General features: G+C 39.9%; 1 protein-coding gene across 5 annotated transcripts in view; it reads right to left on the reverse strand.

The window, feature by feature from the left end:
• Positions 1–5,544: 5,544 nt before the first annotated feature.
• Positions 5,545–20,160, reverse strand: part of F5 (coagulation factor V) — a 44,653-nt gene continuing 30,037 nt past the window's right edge. For 4 of the 5 annotated variants that reach the window (XM_026075899.1, XM_026075901.1, XM_026075903.1 and 1 more), the window contains 11 exons: positions 19,541–19,751; positions 18,388–18,567; positions 16,615–16,731; positions 16,115–16,186; positions 14,926–15,020; positions 14,077–14,178; positions 11,289–11,444; positions 10,300–10,444; positions 9,485–9,633; positions 8,501–8,683; positions 5,545–7,724 (listed from right to left, as the gene is read on the reverse strand). In XM_026075899.1, the coding sequence (XP_025931684.1) occupies positions 7,536–7,724; positions 8,501–8,683; positions 9,485–9,633; positions 10,300–10,444; positions 11,289–11,444; positions 14,077–14,178; positions 14,926–15,020; positions 16,115–16,186; positions 16,615–16,731; positions 18,388–18,567; positions 19,541–19,751 (1,599 nt within the window). In that variant the 3' untranslated portion in view covers positions 5,545–7,535. The remainder of the gene's footprint in view (positions 7,725–8,500; positions 8,684–9,484; positions 9,634–10,299; positions 10,445–11,288; positions 11,445–14,076; positions 14,179–14,925; positions 15,021–16,114; positions 16,187–16,614; positions 16,732–18,387; positions 18,568–19,540; positions 19,752–20,160) is intronic. The other variant, XM_026075900.1, reaches the window with a different exon arrangement.

Genomic DNA, 20,160 nt, shown 5'->3' on the forward strand with positions numbered 1-20,160 from the left:
AGAAATGGTACAGCTCCCTCTCACATGGTTCTTACAGCCCCTCTGCACTGTCAGCACGTGGCTTGGGTGCAGGCAACGGGAGGGCATGGGCTGACAGAACGAGGCAATGGCTGGCATCTCCCTGCTGACATGGGTCATTGCTGCGTGCTGAGCAGAGCTGCAAAGAAGGACTAACACTTTGGAGGGCCCATGGCGCACCCGGCCAAGGGGCAGTGGTTCCCATGAACTCCAAGCTGCTCAGAGGGTCTGATGGGTGGCCTCGGTCCTCTCCAAAAGCCTCTTTAGCAATCCCTGGAGTTAAGCCACTGGGGCTCAACTGCTGTTTCTGGAGGGTTGGCTGGGGTAGAAGGAGTTATGTCAACTCATTTACTTGAACTGATACACAGGCAGTCAATAACGGAACCTAGATTTCTCTTCTCCAAAAATTGCATAAGAAAAAGAACATGGAACATTTTGACTGAAGTACTCCAGGTTTTCTCAGGGTTTCTTTTATTCTCCAAAGAACTCACCTTCTTTTGCTTTCACAGAACATTTTCAGCTTCTGGAAGCAAGCCCAAAATTTATTCCCTGGATTTTTACTGCTATCTTTCCTTCCCCCAATCTTCCTTCCCATTTTCTCTTTCTGCCCCTTCACTCTATGAGAAAAAGGTAAGGTTAAAAGAAAAATCTCAAAACTTCTAAACTTCTCCTTTTTTTTCCAAGATGGAAAACATAAGCTGTGAAAAACAGATATCTTACCTGCTCCCTACCCTCTCAATGAAGACACCACTTTTTCAGTGGAAAAAGAATAGGAAGTTTAAAAATAAAGAAGGAAGAACAGGGGAAATTTTTCTAACCTTCAACTGTAAAACTCTTTGTTTTTTTAATTACCAAGCCAAAATAACCTTACAATTTATGTTAACACTAAACAATGATTTATTTCATTTCAAAGTTGTATGTTTGTTTGTTTCTAGCTTGCCAATCAGATGTGAAGAGTGTTATGAAAAAGACTGTGTTCTCCGCAGGTTGAAACCACTTTTCCAGATAGAATCATTCTCTTACCAGAAAGGTTTGACCAGTTTGAATGATTGCTATGACTGGTCTTTTTATGAGTGCTTCCATATAAATAATGGTACACAGAAATAATTATAAAATCTTTCAATATCATAACAGCCAGTGCAAGTCTGTCAGAGAGGTACCACCTACACATGTATGGCCTGGACTGAATGAATGAAAGTTACAGTGTCGACATGCTGTGTGATGGCTGCCCTCTCTAGTTTCAACTCTGACTTGTACATTTCCTGAACATATCCCAGTGAATAATATTTTAAATGAACACATAAGTCATGCAGTAGCATTGGACAAAACAGGAACCTGACACAATGGTTTAGCCAGTGGGGTCCATATCACAGAGGGAAGAGAGCTGTCAAGCTGATATCTTGAGGTTAAAATTTCAATAGAAAATCAAAGCCATAAGGAATCCATTTAAAATTTGGGTCTGATCTTGCATACAGTAATGCAATTTGCATTAAATTAAATACTAATTGAGTAGATGTAAGCAGGCCCTTAAGATTTATATTTGACTTGACTGCAGAAAAGCCCAAGCAAATACAATGGGGGGAATGTGCATTTCTGAGACTCTTACCTTAACACAGAGGCTGCAGGCTTCAGGTCAGTGCCCACTGCCCCTCAGGGCCTTTTCTACTGAATTCCCATGGATGAAGATCCATGGTCCCTTACTAGTTCACTCCTTTGGTGATAACATCTGTGCTGGGTTACTTGGCCACTCAGAACTGCTTTCAGGGTGTATGGGTATTCCTCATAAAGCCTCTTTAGAAGAAACCTCACTTCCATACAACTTGGGGCTGTAGTATGCCAGAGGGCTCTTCTGCCAGCCATGGGACATCCCAGCTGTGTTTTCCCTGCTCCTCTCTTGCACAAAGGAAGCTTGAAATTTGTACTTGCCAAGAACTCTCCAAATTTTCAAATCCATCTCAGAAATTGCTGCTGGCATGTTGTAAGAAAAAAATCATACCAAGCCCTTCAGCAGGACACTGTTGCTCCTTTCCTTAGTGCTAAGGACTAAACATCCCTTTTGTCTGAATCTAGGGTGGAATCACCCTGAGGGTGTTTGAATCAGTGTGAGACCCAAGCAATTCATCTAAATGCACAGTTCAATCTCAGAGTCAGTAAGATTTTAAGGTCACATCTTACCCAAACCATAAACTCTGATAGGTTTCACATAAAAATGCACCAGAGAGGGGTACTGTTAACCAGTTTTGGCCTCCAGTTCATGTGGAGGAATTTGTAAGACATATGTGCAAGAAAAGTTTCCTTAAAGTCATCCTATGTTGTTTGGAGAAAAGTTTCTGTAAGTTAAAAGCTTCCCACACTCCTGTGAAGCCAGTATTTGACAACATTACAATGGTACAAATAACTCAGACACTAGCCAAAAGCAGGGAGTAAAACAGATTTGTCCTTTGCTGAGTATGGATGGAACAAAGGCACACAAATGTGAGAAAAGGCAGCAAATGATTTCTATGTTTTTATGATTTTGGATGTTGTAATTAACTTGAGGAAGCAGACTCTATTAACCAGGATGCATATTTGATTCAATAGGAGTAGTGAGAACCATAAAGCAAATTATTTCTGAAATGGTATGTGATTAGTTTACAGAAAGGCCTATAGATTACATCTATACATAACAACAGAAGACTGGACGCAACCTTGAATGTCTGTCTCTTCTAGCTCCCCCTGACTGATCCTTTTGATTATTTTGGGGCTCTGAACAGGAGACTTACAAAATTACGTAGCAATGACGGGTTAATTCAAAAACTCTGGCACTGATCATTCCTTATTCCTGTCCTTTTAAACATACCTGGCTCACAGTGGGCTTAACACAGTATTGTTTCCATTAGCAATGGTGTCACAGATGTGCCCAGGAACCCTGTGAATGATTCCATGCCCGATTTTGGAAAGTGCTGTACAAACATTCAGGCAGATGGAGTCCCTGCCCAGAGGAAATTATTGTAATTAAAGCATGATGCAAAGTACTGGGTGTGACAAATAAATGGGGAACAGGGCATAGCCATGATAGGAAAATGTGGGTGGATAAACTAGTTATGATGCACAGCTAGCATGAATAAACAAACAAAATGTAGGATTGAGAGCAATAAGAATATTCAACACTGATTATGTGGAATGAATGACCCACTAATACAAAAAAGCAATTGGTCACTCCAGGATACAGTTGCATCTCATGGTGCTAAGTAGTAACATACTAAAACAGTCTTACCTAGCACCTGTGTGTTCATGTGTACAACCTTTACCTTCCTCCTATAGGTATGTCTTCCACAGGCCTTTTCCCCTGATGAAAGATACCTCCTGAGCAGCACTGCTCATGAAATTGCAACCCTTCTGTTGCCCCTTGGCACAGTCCTAAAATCCTGATGGCCACAAATGTTTGTGGCCATTTCAGGAGATGGGGGAGTGTGCTCAACAGGCATGATATTTGTTTGGAGTCCTGGCCAGATTCCAACTTGTGTAACAAAGTTTTCTTCATAGAGGTCTCCTGGCACTTCACATTGGCAATTCCTTATTTTTGCTATGTGCACTTAGTCACGTTTCTAACATGTAAAGTGCCCCAGGGCTTAGGCTCACCTTTGCTTCTATTTTAATGCGCATCTGAGGAGGTTTCTGGAAGAGTGAACACAAGAGACATGATCTGCATTGACTTTAATCCATAGATAATATGCAGCTTTGTGTCTCCACCACACTTTGCTACACCAGTGGTGTGGAGAGAACCACCCACTTGCAAACTCTTGGGAACCTTGGTGAAGGTGAGAGCTAGCTCAGACTCAGTTCAGCTACCTCTACAGCACAGGTGTTAGGGTCAGAAGAGGCAGCAGAAAAACTGGCAAAAACTGAGGTTTCATCTACTTTAAAAGCAAGGGTTGCGCTTACCAATGCATGTGAACCTGCCTGAATCAGCTTTAAGCTAGACTTTACAGCGCAGTCTGTACAAACCTGTCTGAATATTGAGCTAATGTGTCAAGGTCTGAAGAAAGAACTACTGTGGTGCTGCTGTCGGTAACTACTTTAGAGCGGCTCAGCTGCATTTGCATGTACTTCCACCCATTTCCAACTGCAGCATAGACACAGGCAGTGTCAGAACCTCTGCAGGAAGTCATACACCCACCACCTCTGGAAAGCAAATGGAAACAGTTATGGCCTAGCCCCTAGTGAGAAAAGCATGGGACTTCATGCACAGTCATCCATATACCATTGTCACCTGGGGATGCTCTTTGCTGGGCACTTTGAGGCCTCCTGGAAGCTGAAACAAGTATAAAGTGCAGCAACCCCATTATTATGACTATTGTGAAGGCATCCACCCAGATTTATGTGTAGAGAAAGATGTGAATACTGTGAACTCTGGCACCACATTTTTCCCTCAGTCCAAAACATCTTGTGTTTTTTAAACCTTTATGTTGTGAAATGCATCTTTTTTCTTTAGTTTGGAAGAACTGCATGAATTCTTGCTCCCCTTGAAAGCCATGTGAGTAATACAAATAATTTCAACATACACAGGATTTCATTCCATGGTTTGTGAAAGGGCGTGTAAGTCTGACCATTTTAACTAAAAATTTCTAAAAGCCTAGGCAGATTCAATCTAAACTGACTGCTTTGTACGAATGATGAGTTCTTTGTTTTCCAGTCATCTGATGGCTCACTAAACAAAGCTTACCTTCACTTTGGCAGATCCAGTACAGATATGTTTTCATACCTTCCTTGCTGTAAACGTGCACCAAGAATTTCACGCCCCATTTGCATTTGGAAATACTTTGGTATAAAAGGCATACAATAAGCGAGTAAGTTTGCCACAGCCTGGATTTTCAAGAAAAAATGTAACTGTTACAAACTCTTTTCCATAAAAAATCATGTTCTTCATTTCTCAGATCAGCCCATGGTGCCAATGACTTTTACATTTTTTTTTTTTTTTTTACTTATTTGAATATATGTGCATTCAAAGTGGCTGAGTTTGGTTTTTTTAATGTTTCCGATCTTCTTAATTACTAGATATTACACTACTTAAATAATAAAAAGCATAAATGATATGACTTCTCACACTTTCCCATAGAAAAATATTTTGATTTCTTTTTATCTAAAATAAGGCTTTACGTCCTTTGTCATGACAGTAACACAACTTTCTGCAAGTCCTTTCATTTTAACCAATAAATCCTTCAAATAATATTAGATGTCCTTTAAAAATGAACACATTTGAGTGAACGCCACTCATACCAACTAAGGGTTCTTCTACCCTAAACAGAAAATTTCATCTCATCACTTAAAATACCACATTTTCGCATGCATGATAGGCTATCACAATCAACTCTACAAGTAGGGAAAATTTAAATCTGTAATGATTCTGGCTTGCTGTTTGTCATGATGAAAAAAATAAAAAAAGAAAACCAATATATTAAAAACACATAGTATATCTGACAAATTCCATTTTTATGTAAGTATTAATCATGGAAAATTATGAACAAATCTACTCGATTTCTCCTATGCTTTTTTAAGAGATAAAATTATATATAGAATTTTATTTCTTGTATTTAATAAAATACATCCATTAAAAAAAAAAAATCAAGTCCTATCCTTTAGCAAGTAGCATCAGTCTACAACTTGTAAAACTGATGCAGATGTATTGGGTCCTGCTCCTGCAATCAACTTGGCACTTGTCTAACTTTACATGTACATAATGAAGTAATTATTTAAAACTTTTAAGATCATGGCCTTATTAAACTAGAATTGGTTAGCACTGATCACACAAAATCCTGGTTCTGCTGAAGTTAACAAGTATTTACTACTTGTTTTCTAGGGTAAAAGCTGGCTCCAGAGTTTGGATTTTTTTCTTCTTTTAGTGAATACGGCATGTGTTGCAATTTCATGGCTATATCAAACATAAAAATAAATTAAGCGCTATTACAAAATATCAAGCAACTGATCTTTTAAAATTAAGCAATTATTCATATAGTTTCACAATCTGAAAGGAATTCTAATTAGCACTGAAATTTACTATCAACCAGAAAATGTTACTTTTATGACTCAAAATTTCACTAATTTTTGCCAAAGAGGTACTACTGTCAATGCAAATATACAGATTAAAATGCTGGCTTTTTTAATGCTGAATGTTATCTTTATTTTCCAGTGAAAAATGACAACAGTTTGTGACACAGTAAAAAAGGAAAAAGAAAAATATTCATTTAGTTTTTATATTTTTTTCATTCCTGTTCTATACCTTCATTTTATAACACAGTTTATAAGACACAAAAATTGAAACTACTGAAATAACACTACGTAAGGTACAAAGACAAGCTATTAAACCAGGTATTCCATTCTGCTGAAGGATGCCTAGTGTGATAAATGGAAGTACTGAAATTGAACAGTTCACAGGACAGAAGCCAAAGGTACTGCTGAACACTTAGCTAGAAGTCTGCTGGAATGATGAGTTCAGGGACTGTATGCATTTCCACTAGATGTAGTCATTCCAGGAATAATCCATATATATTTTCTGCACAATAGTAGCTCCATTAGTGAAAACACTGTCAGGGCTAAACAGTAAATAAGATGCAGGTGTTTTTATTATGCAGTCTCATCTAACCCTCCTCTGCACTGCTAGAATGTATTCTCACTGAACAGCTAAGGTTCTCAATTACTTCCTTTTCAAGGGAGCTCTCCCTCTCCTCCCCATGGTCTATAAATTTGTATGGGACTGAAAGTCAGGAGTTCTGGATTCTTGTTTTGCTTCTACCTTTGCCATTCTACAACCTACCATCATCACAGCTACATTACCTCGCTTCTCATTTCAGCAGAAGAAAGATATTGGTGACATTCCCTCCTCTTGCCAGGGCACTGAAGATCAATTGTTAGTAAATCCATAGCATTTCAGGTGTTCTTGGTATGTAAGAATCAAATCAAATCAATAATGTGAACTGACATTCTCCAAGAAAGGGTTGCATATACCTCAGTCCTGGGACACGTTCTTCCTCCATCCCAATGCAGATGAAAGATGTGCAGGGGCAAGGCCACCCCTACAATCCTTTCTTACGGAGGCGTTGCTGGAATGCAGCACCACAGCTCCATATCTGCACTGTTTTTTCTTCTCAACCCTACGTAAGGAGAAGACTCACCAGTAGCCTTCTATTCCTCATCTGTGCCGCAGAAGCATTACACAACAAGGGTAATCAGGATTCAGGATTAAGGCCAGAGCTCTGTCCCCAGGGATTCAGAACTTAAAATCAAGTAAAGAGCAAGACAGACTACTGTTTACGGCTAGGATGAAGAAATGGTATTCAAACTAGAAGGGACTGCTGCTATTTCTTTCCATAGAAAAGAAGATATTTTCTTGTGTATATTTATAGAAATGAAAAAAACTGACAAAGAAATCTCTCTCAATTCTTGCTTGCAAAACATTTAGGTCCTTTGATGAAGCATACATCCAAACTACTAAGTATGATCTTAAAAAAATGTTGCTCTGCATGATGACTGCAGAAATGTTAAGAGCTCCCGCACTCATCACTCCTTTCCATAGGCAAACCCCCAGCAAAATCACAGCCAAAGAGTTCTACCCGAAGGGCAATACCGTGATACCATGTTCTTGGAACAATGCGGATAAACCTGGACATGATAGGCGGCTTAAAGAAATGCTTGACATGCCCATTGCTGTCTTCATTACCCGTGAAAACCTGAAAAAACACAAACACACCATTAGTTAAAAGGCAACATTTTAAAAAGGTTGCTTTTTCTTTTTAAAATAGTTCCAAACTGTGGCATTAGCCATCCAGGGTAGATGGACTGGCTTATTTCTGATTTTAAATAAAATCCAGTCTCCTCCTAAATTCCTGAGTCAAAGCTAGTTCAGACCAGCACTATCAGAGTCTGAAGAAATTAAACAGCCTCTGCTTCCATTCACATCAAAAAAACCTGTCATTGTAACTTGGATGGAATACAAAAACAAACCTCTCTTATCTTACCTCTACTGACAGCCCTTGTGGGTCAGGTTAGTATAGGGTGACATGGGTAACAGTACTACAAAGTACTGTGTCTGCTCTGTGGGTATCTAGAGCTCTCCAGCTCTGTTACAGCAAAACTGTCCACTAATATGAATTTCATTTACATGTGTATACACACACACACACACACACATATATATATATGTATATAAAAGCTGAAAAGAGATCCTGGGAAATCCTTTGTGCATCCAAGTTAAATGTCTTCCTTTACAAAAAGTGTCAGTTCCTTTTATCACAAAGTTGACTGCATTTTCTACAAATTTGGAGCACTTTTACTACTGTAAATTACTATGATCAAAATCAGATGGATATCATGTAGTTATCTGTAGTAAAACCCCCAGCTCCCTAGCATTTTAAAGTCCTGTGAGAATGTTTTTTTGGCTGGGTTCTGCTTTTGGGCCTTGACGGTGCTCACAATCTAAAACCAAGCAATGAGTTGAGCACAATACCTTTGCCACTGAGCTTGAACCACCTGTATATGATTTCCACTCGGAGCCTTGGTTGCTGTACAGGATAACATAGGATTTTACAAAGTTTTCAGAAGACATGGACTTGGCCCCCTGGGTAGCAATAGCAGTTATCTTCTTAATTGTGAGGAGATCAATTTGCAGCCATTGTTGGTTGTTGTTTGACTACAATTGATAAAGGGTGGTATATTAGCAAAAATGTCTGTCTTTATTTGCATAAGTGAAAATTCCTGTTGAAAGATAGTTAAGACTGCATCAAAACAAAGTGCAGAAGAATAAAGCTGAGGCATAAACCACCAGCCTTCCTGATGGCCCGCGCAATTAACTTCTTCATTGCAGATGGTGTATTTGGTCTCCTCTTAAGATTTTCACTTTCATTTCCAATAAATAATGAAAAACAACATAAATTTATCTCCAGGATTGTAATGCAATATATAATACTAATACCGAATGCTTATATAAAACAATAGCTTCCAGGAAGTCTCAAAGTGCATTGTAAAGAAATGCAGCTCCACTTCACAGGCACAGGAGCTCACATGCCTTGTTGAAGGTCACCCAGTGGAACAGTGGCAGAATCTGTAGCCTCAGATACTATCCATTAAGTTGCATTGCCTATAAACCAACCCAGGAAAGGTTTCTTTAATCCCTTGGAGCCAAATATTCAACTTGTATTCATCTCCTGAAATTAAAAGGGCTATTCTTGCAGGGAAGTACTAGAGGGTCTGGCCCACAGGACACCATCCAGCTCTCCAAATATGATTTCATTGCAGTTGCCAAAAGTCCAGCAAGTCTTCTAGTGGCAAGGAGGTGAATGGGCTTCTCCACAAAGGATGGCTAAAGAACTGTAAAGCAACCCTATCATGCCTGGTACAGGACACGGCATGCAGGAAGCATATAAACACATAGACAGCACAAATTTATTAACAGCTGCCTTGTCCTTATCCCTCTTTATTTCTCAATTGTTACCTTGGCTCGCCAGGCATTCATCTTTCCTTTCAGATTGAGACGAGCAAGGAAAGGCTCCCATACTTTAAACCAGGTTGTCTTAGCGGAAGAGGCTGTTATCTGGGTATCCTTGATCTCTCCGTTTTCCATTCCAAGTGGCACAGAGCAGCCTGTTAAGAGAACCATCATGTATCTCCAGTTCATCTGAGTAGCCATAGCCTAAGCAACAGCCCTGGAATTGAGAACACCCACAATTTTAGCTTCATTTAATGGCTGGCATGCTCAGCAATCAAACTCAAGCCATTCCCCTTGATGTCTTCATTTCCCAAGTCTTATATTAAAATCAGGTCTTCCTTCAGTGGGACATTATGAGAGTTGCTTAGTTTTAGTGAACCATGACATAAAAATCTAAGAGGGAAATCTAATAAGAGGGAAAGAATGAGAGAAAATAAATACACATCCAGAAGTGGAACTTTCTCTTTCCAGATAGTACTAAAAATACATTCAGCAACACAGTCAACTGAAATGCTTAGGCATGCAATTGTTCAGGTAAGGCTCTCCAAAGTATCTGGGTTGTTTCAACCCTGTTCCTTTGGAGACGATAAATCTCCATTGTCATCAGTACTTTGGGAGTAGGGGGAGGAAGGGGCACAATGTGAGACACTGGAATGAAGCCCAATTTTCAGAGTGCTGGAGAATTCTGAAAAGAATATCTCCCATGACATTCTCCCAAATCATCACTTGATTTTATTTTTTCATAGCCCAAGAGCATTCAGAGAAAATATTAGTTCAAAAAGTAGCCAGGAAGGAAGCACCAGCCCCCAATCTATTCTTACCATCTACTTCACAGCCCAGGAGCTCCATGCGAAGAGTAGGCCTGTTGTGGGCCTCTACTGGGTAGACTCTGACATACCTAGCAATGATAGGTGGATCAATAATGTTCTCTTTTATCCCATAGGCATCGGAATTACCTTCAAAAACCTATTTAAAAAAATATATCCACATATAGTTAATTTAAAGCAACACCAGCCTGGATGCTGAAAATCCTGCTCTGTTCCAAAAGCAGTCTTTGTTTATGCCATTAGCCCCATCCGCTGTGATGGAGTGGCCCATGCTGCACAGCAGCTTAGCATATTTGGTGGTTACATCCTAGCGTATCTAGAATCACCCAAAGGCCTCAGTTCAAATAAGTGACCCACTGCTATGCACTATATGAATCTGTAGGAAGACATTAATAAAAAGGCAGAAAGGAGAGAGAAGTGACAGCAGGTTTTCTGATTTGTGATTTCTACCACAGAAACCTCAGGGTAAATGGAACTGGGCTATAATTGGTAGAGGTGGTGTGTTTGGGTGTAAAATGAGCCTCTCAGAGTGACCATACTTACTACACAGGCCTTCAGTAGGCAATTTAGACAGTTTAAAATTCAACTATTGTAACAGGAGGAAGGGAGGGAAAGGAAGAAGGATCTGGTTCCAAATGAGGCAGGGCCTAATTTTTAGTTCAGCTTCTTGCTTGCTCCAAAAAACTGAAATGGGCTTAGGAAATAAAAGTGGGGGGAGATGCTTGTTAGAAATCCAGGCTCTACGGTCAAGGTCACTGGGCCAATCTAAATCCCAGTCTAGGAAGTTCCTCACCCTACAGTTTGTCTTCTGATCTGAATTTGGTTAGATTGTTAAATGTGCTTTGGAGACTCAAGCTGCATTATTAAGTCTCTGAAGGCCATTAATTTGTCCATTATCTCTTAAGGTAAAATAAAACCGTCACATCACTGCATCATTTCATGAGGCTACCTAGCTTGTTGCAATCCCTATGGCATGCACAGACCTTTTGTACTGCAGAGCTGTCTCCTCTGAAGGTGAGCAACTTCCGTCTGTCTTTGGTGTAAGCAATAAAGAACTTCTGGACGTACAAGGACCTTAAAAGCTGCTTGGCTCCCTGCGTCTGTATCCCAGTTATTAGAACTTCTCTTTGAAAGTCCACCTAGGAACAGCAAACAGTGTTTATAAAACCAAAATCATACAGAGAAATCAGTTTCATCCTTTGGCATTTACACAATAGCTTTGAGCTCTGCATTTTGGCACCCACAACACTAATGCTCTCAGAAGGAATATAGGCAGGTGCCAGAGTCCAAAAGAATGCTATCTCTCTCATTTCATTTGTGTATTTATTTGTGTGTGCCTTTACTATCAGAAGCCATTTTGCAGTGTTCATCATGGCACTACAAAAACACCTCAAAAACGTCTGTGTCCCTGTGCTAGGCAGAACTGCTATTCCTATATTACAGAGGGGAAGAAAGGAGTACAGGCATACCTTGGAGATACTGCGGGTTCGCAATAAGGCAAATATTGCAATAGAGCAAGTCGCACAAATTTTTTGGTTTCCCAGTGCATATAAAAGTTATGTTTACCCTATACTGTAGTCTATTAAGTGTGCAATAGCATTATGTCTAAAAAAATGTACATACCTTAATTAAAAAATACTTTATTGCTAAAAAATGCTAGCCATCATCTGAGCCTTCAGCGAGTTGTAATCTTTTTGCTGATGGACGGTCTTGCCTCGATGTTGATGGCTGCTGACTGATCAGGGTGGTGGCTGCTGAAGATTGGGGTGGCTGTGGCAATTTCTGAAAATGAGACAGCAATGAAATTTGCCACGTCGATTGACTCTTCCTTTCACAAAGGATTTCTCTGTAGCACGCGATGCTGTTTGATAGCATTTTACCCACAAAGAACTTMTTTCAAAATTGGAGTCAATTCTCTCAAACCCTGCTGCTGCTTTATCAACTAAGTTTATGTAATATTCTAAATCCTTTGTTGTCATTTCAACAATGTTCACGGCATCTTCACCAGGAGTAGATTCCATCTCAAGAAACCACTTTCTTTAGTTATCCCTAAGAAGCAACTCCTCATCTGTTAAAGTTTTATCATGAGATTGCAACAATTCACTCGCATCTTCAGGCTCCACTTCTAATTGTAGTTCTCTTGCTGTCAGTTCTAGGTCTCTTGCTGTCAGCCTGTCCTTTGAAGCTTTGAAGCCAGGCATTGACTTCTCCTCTCTAGCTATGAATGTCCTAGATGGCATCTGCTTCCAATAGAAGGCTGTTTTGTCTACATGGAAAATCTGTTGTTTAGTGTAGCCACCTTCATCAGTTCTCTTAGCTAGATCTTCTGGATAACTTGCTGCAGCTTCTACATCAGCACTTGCTGCTTCACCTTGCACTTTTACATTATGGAGACGGCTTCTTTCCTTAAAACTCATGAACCAACCTCTGCTAGCTTCAAACTTTTCTTCTGCAGCTTCCTCACCTCTCTCAGCCTTCAAAGAATTGAAGAGAATTGAAGGGCTTTGCTCTGGATTAGGCTTTGGCTTAAGGGAATGTTGTGGCTGGTTTGATCTTCTATCCAGACCACTAAAACTTTCTCCATATCAGCAATAAGGCTGTTTTGCTTTCTTATCATTCGGTGCTCACTGGAGTAGTACTTGAATTTCCTTCAAGAACTTTTCCTTTGCATTCACAACTTGGCTAACTGTTGGGCGCAAGAGGCCTAGCTTTTGGCCTGTCTCGGCTTGTGACATGCCTTCCTCACTAAGCTTAATCATTTCTAGTTTTTGATTTAAAGTGAGAGACGTGCGACTCTTCCTTTCACTTGAACACTTAGAGGCCATTGCAGGGTTATTAACTGGCCTAATTTCAATATTGTTGTGCCTCAGGGAATAGGGAGGCCCGAGGAGAGGGAGAGAGATGGGGGAACGGCCGGTTGGTGGAGCAGTCAGAATACACACAACATTTATTGATTAAGTTCACCGTCTTATAGGGGTGCAGTTCGTGGCGCCCCAAAACAATTACAATAGCAACATCAAAAATCACTGATCACAGATCACCATAACAGATATAATAATAATGAAAAAGTTTGAAATATTGTGAGAATTACCAAAATTGACACAGAGACACGAAGTGAGAACATGCTGTTGGAAAAATGATGCCGATAGACTTGCTCGACGCAGGGTTGCCACAAACCTTCAATTTGTAAAAAAAACAGTATCTGCGAAGCGCAATAAAGCGAAGTGCAATAAAACAAGGTATGCCTGTATAAGGAAATTCAAGATTCACATTTTCATAAGCTGCCTCTAGTTTTGGATATCTAGCCTGAGAAACAGGACATGATATTCTGAGGTGCCGAGAAGTCACAATTCCTGCTGAATCACAGAATCACAGAATCACTGAGGTTGGAAGGGACCTCTGGAGATCATCTAGTCCAACCCCCCTGCTCAGCAGGGTCACCTAGAGCACATTGCACAGGATTGCATCCAGGCGCGTTTTGAATATCTCCAGAGAAGGAGACTCCACCACCTCTCTGGGCAACCTGTTCCAGTGCTCTGTCACCCTCACAGTGAAAAAGTTTTTCCTCATGTTMAGATGGAAGTGTCTGTGTTTCAGTTTGTGCCCATTGCCTCGCGTCCTGTCCTGTCGCTCGGCACCAAATCACATCAAAGCACTTAGCACTTAAAAACAAAACAGCAAGATGTTCCTATCGGCAGCAGAACTCATTCTTAGGTAGATGCCCTGTACATCTCTGCACACTTTCCTGCAGTAGCCTCAGCTCCTCACTACCTTGTCCTCTATGAAATTCTCTCTTCTTCCAGCATCATTTCCAGTTCCACACCAGATTCTCTCAACCTTCTCCCCCTCCTTCCAGTGTCCACCAACTATCTGCTGGGTGAGAGGAAGCACAATATGGTGACCAATTCCAAGCCACACACACCCTGACAGGCCAGCCACTACATGTCAACTGACCGGTTAGCAAATCAGCCAGACGTAATGGCTACCTGTTGAACTTAAGCTGCAACACTGCCTTGATTCTCTCCTCTTCCAGCTGCCAGTTTTCATGAGATTTGTAGGAAATTAACTGTCTCTGAAACATCTTCCTTAAATTTAGTTGCAATTGGTTATCTGCTGCAAAGGTGATTGTGATGGAAGAAGAAGGTGGAGGAAGTGAGGTGACTGAAAGATACACTGCTTGAAGCCAGGTTATGCTGTGTCAAGCTGGACATAGAAGAACCTCCCTCAACTCAATCTGAAGCAATGCTTGAGAGTATTATACTACTTCAGATGATCACATAGCAAACTTACATAAACATGCACTGTTAGAAAGAGAGAGAAAAGTAATAGCAGAAGGAATGACTCCAATTGCCTACAAAATGGTTACAGCTTAGAGTGTGAGGGTGACTGGTCAGCCACTGGGCCTCAGTACCGATAGAGCCTGGGTTACTCCAGAGGAGTTGACAGTTTATGGTATCACAAGTCAAACTTGCTGCATCTCTGGTTTTCCTCAGCAGTCTTTCTGGCACGAGCAAGAAAGACTTGCCATTCTAACACAAGATGCAAGAAAATCACAGGACAGGATTGTATAGCCATTGCCCAGGCTCAACAATGGTCAAGCACGTGTTGCACCAACCATACCTGGATCCAAGGGAGTTCATCCTCTTTCGTTTCAGTGCTCCAAGCGTTATAGGTTCCAGAATTGTTTAATCTGGCTAACTTGGGTTCCCAATAGTCTAAGTAGAAAATATGAATAAAACAAGGTTGTAAATAGGAGTGCTGAAAAAAATGGAGGCTGTAACTAGCTGCTGAGGTTGAATGCTTCAGTTCTTTTCAGATCTGTCTTGAAAAAAACCAAAACCCTAGGGACTTCAAACCTATCACATGGGATAATTTGGACGCAGTCAGCAACTGAAAGTCAACTGCTACCTTGCAAAATTTTATAGTCAGAAGAATGACTTTAAAAATAACAGCCTTTTATGTAATGTACTGTCTACAGTACAACCAGGCTTTGGAGTTTTCTAAACAAGTTTTAGCTGCAAGCAGGATCAGACACAAAATGCGGTCTGCATTAATGGCAGAGAGCTGCCCTCTGCGTAAGGAGGTTTCTGTGTTAACAACTGATGTTGAAAATGTTTGACAACACAGCTTTCAAGCCTTCATAACACTGTGGGAGGACATGAAGAAAGAAAGTTGGATCCACAGCGAAATCAGGTTTCCAAAATAAGTCATTTGTTATTTCAAGGGAAAGGATGTGTGTTTCTGCATGCGTATGTAATCTGTACACTTTTATTTGCTATTGTCCATGTAGAATTCTATCAATTTCTCTATCAAATGATCCCACTTTTATACTAGGATAAACTCAGTAAATCAAAGACTCTGACATTGCTCTGGAAGCTAGTTCCACAAAACTCTCGCAACAGATGTACTTTGCACTTTCACAGCTCATACCACATGTTTGGGCATGTCAAATCTCAAAAGCCTTTTGAACACTTGGTGTGGATTTTCAAGAAGGGAACCCAAAGGACAAAATGATAGAGCTAGATTTGTTTCAGGTCATCCAGCAAGCCACTGGCAGAGGACTTTCTGACTCTCAGGCTTGTGCTACTGCCAGAGGACCTGTGACACTGTTAGAATACAATGATGAGGGCTTCCTAGTACAGCTCAGATTCTGTGCCTGCAGAACTGGAGAGCTTTTAAATCTAACAGTTGATTCACTGCTGAACTGATCTTGTAAGATATATCATGAGGTGCCAGAAGAATCTGGAATTGCAATACTTTGCTGAGTATATTCAGGAGCATGCCTGGACCTTCAAAAGTGTTAACTCACCTCTATGATGATTTGCGCTGATTTGCGAATCAAGTACAAGTCCACTTGCTAGCCCCATTGGAATCCTGCATTCTAGAGACAGCACAGTAATTTTATTATTAAAGAAAAGGAAGGCTACTCCAATATGCGTTCTGGTAGAAAGCTCTAAGGCAACACCACTCAGAACAACTCTTTGTAATACTGTAACATAACCACTCTTTTTCCAGAGAAGGCCAAATTAATCTCTGCAATTCCTCTCAACAGCTTAATCCACTGGTCAGTCTAAGAAAAATTACTAGTTTAAAGGTAGTATGCTAAAGGCTGAATGTTTTTTATTCTAGATTAAATTTATAGTAATCACTCACTCCACTTCCTCCTTGGAAACACATAGAAGTTTCTTGACTTTAATCTGTTTAAGGTTTTTGCTGAGCAACCTCCCAAATTTATTTTTAATGATCCTGAAAGGGTAGAGATGACTTTATAGCTGCAATCCCCCAGCCACAAATACCTTTGTTCAGTACCTTTTTCTACAACCACATAGGAGGCCTGCATTCCTGCTTGCTGATATTCCCCCACTTCGGTGTCTAAAAGCCACCAGCCAGGTTTCTGTGGCTTCATTTCAATTGTTCGAAATGAACCTGGAAAAAATAGAAGAAAGAAACGTATCAGAAGTTTTAGTGTTATCATAAGGTTGATGATAGTGAGGCTGGATGTTAAACCAAAGATCATCCTGTGGCGTGACCCAGAAAAGTTAAATAACCTGCAACATATTTCAAAGAAAGCAATAGCCACCACCGTCTCAGTCTTTTTCTTTTCATAACGAGCAAATTCTAGCTGGAGACAGAGACTGGAATCAAAACCTCACCAGACAAAAACTTAACCTTTGCTGCTGCTGCAAACTATACAACCTTGGATATATGCAACAGTAGATGTCTGCACATTGAGTACAATGCTGAATAGCCATGTAATGAACAGTACTATTAAGTTTATTACATATAGTGGTGATATTAATTCTGAAGAGCTGATTATACCTCTTGCTCCTGGTGCTCCAATGTGTTGCTCAAGTAGCCTAAAGGATGGATGTAAAGTACCCAAAAAAAGATGAAGGAGAGTTAACTCTGTTGATGTAATCAGATGTGTGGGCCCTCCCCTCATTTCCTGCATGCCTCAGGAGTGCCAAGGATTGAGCAGGAAGCAGGTATGGTTTAGACTGCTGTTTGCTGCACTTTTTAGAAAGCACAATATATGCTTTGCTGCTTTTCTTATATTCCCAGTTACTGCAGGTATGATCATTATGGATCTCCTTTAAGTAAAACGTATAGGGATGTTATAGTGAAAAACATTACTCTAAAAGGCTTAAATAGCAAATAAAGCAATCTAACATTCACTAAAATAAAATCCTATTATTCTAAGCCAATCCCAATATTTTCACCTGCTTTCTTCCTTTTTATACTTGTAGCTGCAATACAGACTTCATAAGTACTGTTATTGCAAACTCACCCTGCTGACAGTGATGGGCAAAGAACCACACTCTGTGGCCTAATGAGTGCTTTTAGCCTGTTTTGTTTCTCCCTGGACATAAAAATTCTCCTAGGATTGGCATTTATTCTTTCTGTTCTGTGTCACACTGATCTTGACATTATAAAAATAAGTCCTCACCATACTAAGCCAGATATCAATAGTCTTTTCCAGCAAACATCAGTGAGACTTCAGTGGTAGTCAAGCCTGTGGAGGCATGAAAATGATGGCTGCACTACCTTACTTTCATCGGTTCCTGAGGAACTGGTGGCAGATACTATCCTGCTCATTCTTTTTTCCAATACTGATCTTCACTGTTGAGCACTTTACAAAGCAAAACCCAATGCTACTTTGCAGATAGGAAAACAGAGACACAACAAAGGACAGAAACCTGCCCACGTTCACATATCTGGCGAGTGGCGATGAAAGTGCAACACAGAAGTTAGTGCTATAGACTATACTGCCATTCATCTTCCATTTACATCCCTTCCCATGTGAGAGGAGAACATTTGTCTAAGCACTTATGTTTTGTCCCTAACTTTACCCAGTATCTCCCGTTTTAGAGGACAACAATTCCTCCTCATTTCCCCTCTCCCACAGTATTGAGATGCAAAGACCTGAGTTTCCTTCTGACCATCATACGCAAAATTAATTGTTACTGCTCTCAAACACCTTCCCACTGCGCCCAAAGCCAATTTCTGTTCACCCTTACACTGATATAATGATGACAGACTGTAATGGCCACCCAATGAAATTTGTTCCAATCTGATACTTACCTGGAAGGAGTGTGTATGTACCAAGCTGATGCTTTGGCTCTCCTTGTTCTATGAAAGTCTGCCCATGAAAATTAACAACATGAATGTCTTTTGGCCCTCCCATATTCAGCAAATGCCATCGGACTAGTTCACCTTCATACATCCTCAAGCCTTGCAAATTGTGGGTTATCCCATTAATGGCTGAAAAAAACCATCGTTATCAAGGATAACTGTTCACAAACAGCTCTTTTAAAGTGCTAGAATGCAGTTATTAAAATGAGCTAAATATTTAATAAAGTAAGGTATATGGGAAAAAACTAGCATTTTTCTCAGTTTAATGTGCTATACTACTTTATAGTCTGTTGTAGCATCAGCTCAAATAATCCAGGAACTTCACTAGAGCATTTGAGCAGTTTGCTTGTAATACATAGCAGGTAGGAGAATAAGGAGATATATTGTCATAACCGACACCTCTGATCGATAACTGATTTTATAGACCATATTTTCAAAATGCAGATTCAAACACTTCTCCAAACACCACTTTCATATATGATCACTTACTCGTGTGATTTATAGCACACAAGCATCAGGTTTTCAAAGACAGCTCACATATAGGCTAGATTTCAGAAGGTTTCATTACCGACTATTATCCTGAACGGAACAAAATGTTAACTTTGAACATTTAGCCACGTCCTCAACTTCAACTCTACATGACTAGAATTTCTGTAGCCACAGAGAGGTACATGAAGGGCTGTCCTAGAGCTGCTTCAAAGTCTTTCAGTAGAACTAGTTGTTTTGTCAGATTATTATTGTATTCTAAAATATCTTGCAAAAATTTTCCATTTTCCAGGGAATTAGCTTCTTATGGAAAAGAAGTGTTTTGTTTCCTTAATCTTTTTTTTTCTAAATATACAGAGGTAGATGCATGTGAGTGTGACAGACAAATATTCTGTTGAAAAATTTCCAGACAGCGGAAGTCTTTGCATATAAAATGCAACGATTACAGGCACAATGGATAACACCAAATAATAATTTTTAATAATTTTCATAATTTATTCATGTGCAGAATTTAGGTATGTTCAAAGACACAGTGAGCTGAGATTCCTCCAATTCCCCCAACACTTTTCCCTCTACCCCTCAATAAACTGAATAGTTGGCAAAAGGGAATAAGTACCATAGAACGTGTGGCATTTTTGCATTCCTTGGGTCTTCTCAGTACAAGGCCTTCTATAAGATTTGTCAAAATACCAGCTTTTCTCTTCATCAAAGACCATAAAAAGTAAGAAAAATTCTCGGGTCGGTGTTTTGCTGTTGTTTGATGTATTGAAGGTTCCTTTCTGACATATCAGTATTGGCCCAATCAAACCAGAGTGAATATCTTTCTCCTAGGAAATAGTAAACCCATATTATAAGTAAGAGTGGATTTCCCAAAAGATGTTAAAACCCAAGAATTTGCATTCTTATAAAACTCCTTCTTTGAGCTTTTATTTAGCTTTTCGAATTTGAGGAATTGCTAAGGTTGGATCACCTGCAAGTTGGAGATAAGAAGGGACCCTGTCTCTGATTTTAGCCAACATCAGGTTTCTCCTTCACTCCTTTTTCATCATTCTTTCACTCCTTTTTCCTCATTCTGAAGTCATTTTCATTTGCCCTTTTGTGAATTCCCCAAATTTCTGCAATAACCACTTTGAAATAGTATGTTTAGCATTCCAGGTGAGGCTGCACAACTAATCCATATTACAGTCTCATAGCATTCTGTTTTATTCCATAATCTTTTTCTTATGCACCCTAATC

This window comes from Apteryx rowi, unplaced genomic scaffold (assembly GCF_003343035.1).
Source record: "Apteryx rowi isolate R43461 unplaced genomic scaffold, aptRow1 scaffold_413, whole genome shotgun sequence".
NCBI lineage: Eukaryota > Metazoa > Chordata > Aves > Apterygiformes > Apterygidae > Apteryx > Apteryx rowi.